The 562-nt window shown below is 63.9% G+C and overlaps 1 protein-coding gene across 1 annotated transcript in view; it reads left to right on the top strand.

The window, feature by feature from the left end:
- Window positions 1-562, top strand: part of MED12 (mediator complex subunit 12) — a 20,460-nt gene that overhangs the window by 10,598 nt on the left and 9,300 nt on the right. The window contains exons 21-22 of the mRNA XM_039841734.1: window positions 4-70; window positions 308-483. Of these exons, the coding sequence (XP_039697668.1) occupies window positions 4-70; window positions 308-483 (243 nt within the window). The remainder of the gene's footprint in view (window positions 1-3; window positions 71-307; window positions 484-562) is intronic.

Raw genomic sequence — 562 nt, 5'->3', positions numbered from 1 at the left:
CTGGCTGCCTCCCAGAACCGCATCGTGGACGGCGCTGTGTTCGCCGTTCTCAAGGCCGTGTTTGTCCTCGGTATGGGGGGAGGAGGGGCGCGGGGCCGGAGTGTGTGCAGGGTGGGGTGCCAGCTAAACTACAGAGGGCAGTCTTTCTCTGCCCCGAAGGTGGTCTTCCAGACCTTCGAGTAGAAAGTGTATTTCTGTCCCATGGGGCAGGATCTGGGGAGTCGCTGCCTCTGTGGGTCCGGGGCGGGTGTCCGCACAGTGTTCGGATCTCACGCTGCTCGCCCTATCTCCCGCCCGCGGACCACAGGGGATGCGGAACTGAAGGGTTCAGGGTTCACCGTGACAGGAGGAACAGAAGAACTTCCAGAGGAGGAGGGCGGAGGAGGTAGTGGCGGTCGGAGGCAGGGCGGCCGCAACATCTCCGTGGAGACAGCCAGTCTGGATGTCTATGCCAAGTACGTGCTGCGCAGCATCTGCCAGCAGGTCAGTCTCCCCTCCCCCCAGACGCCTCAGCGTAACACGGTCGCGCCACCCCCCCTCCTACACACCGTGTCTCTCAGCG

This window comes from Pteropus medius, unplaced genomic scaffold (genome assembly GCF_902729225.1).
Source record: "Pteropus medius unplaced genomic scaffold, Ma_sr-lr_union100, whole genome shotgun sequence".
NCBI classification, from domain to species: Eukaryota; Metazoa; Chordata; class Mammalia; order Chiroptera; family Pteropodidae; genus Pteropus; species Pteropus medius.
This window is presented reverse-complemented; position numbering and strand designations above follow the sequence as displayed.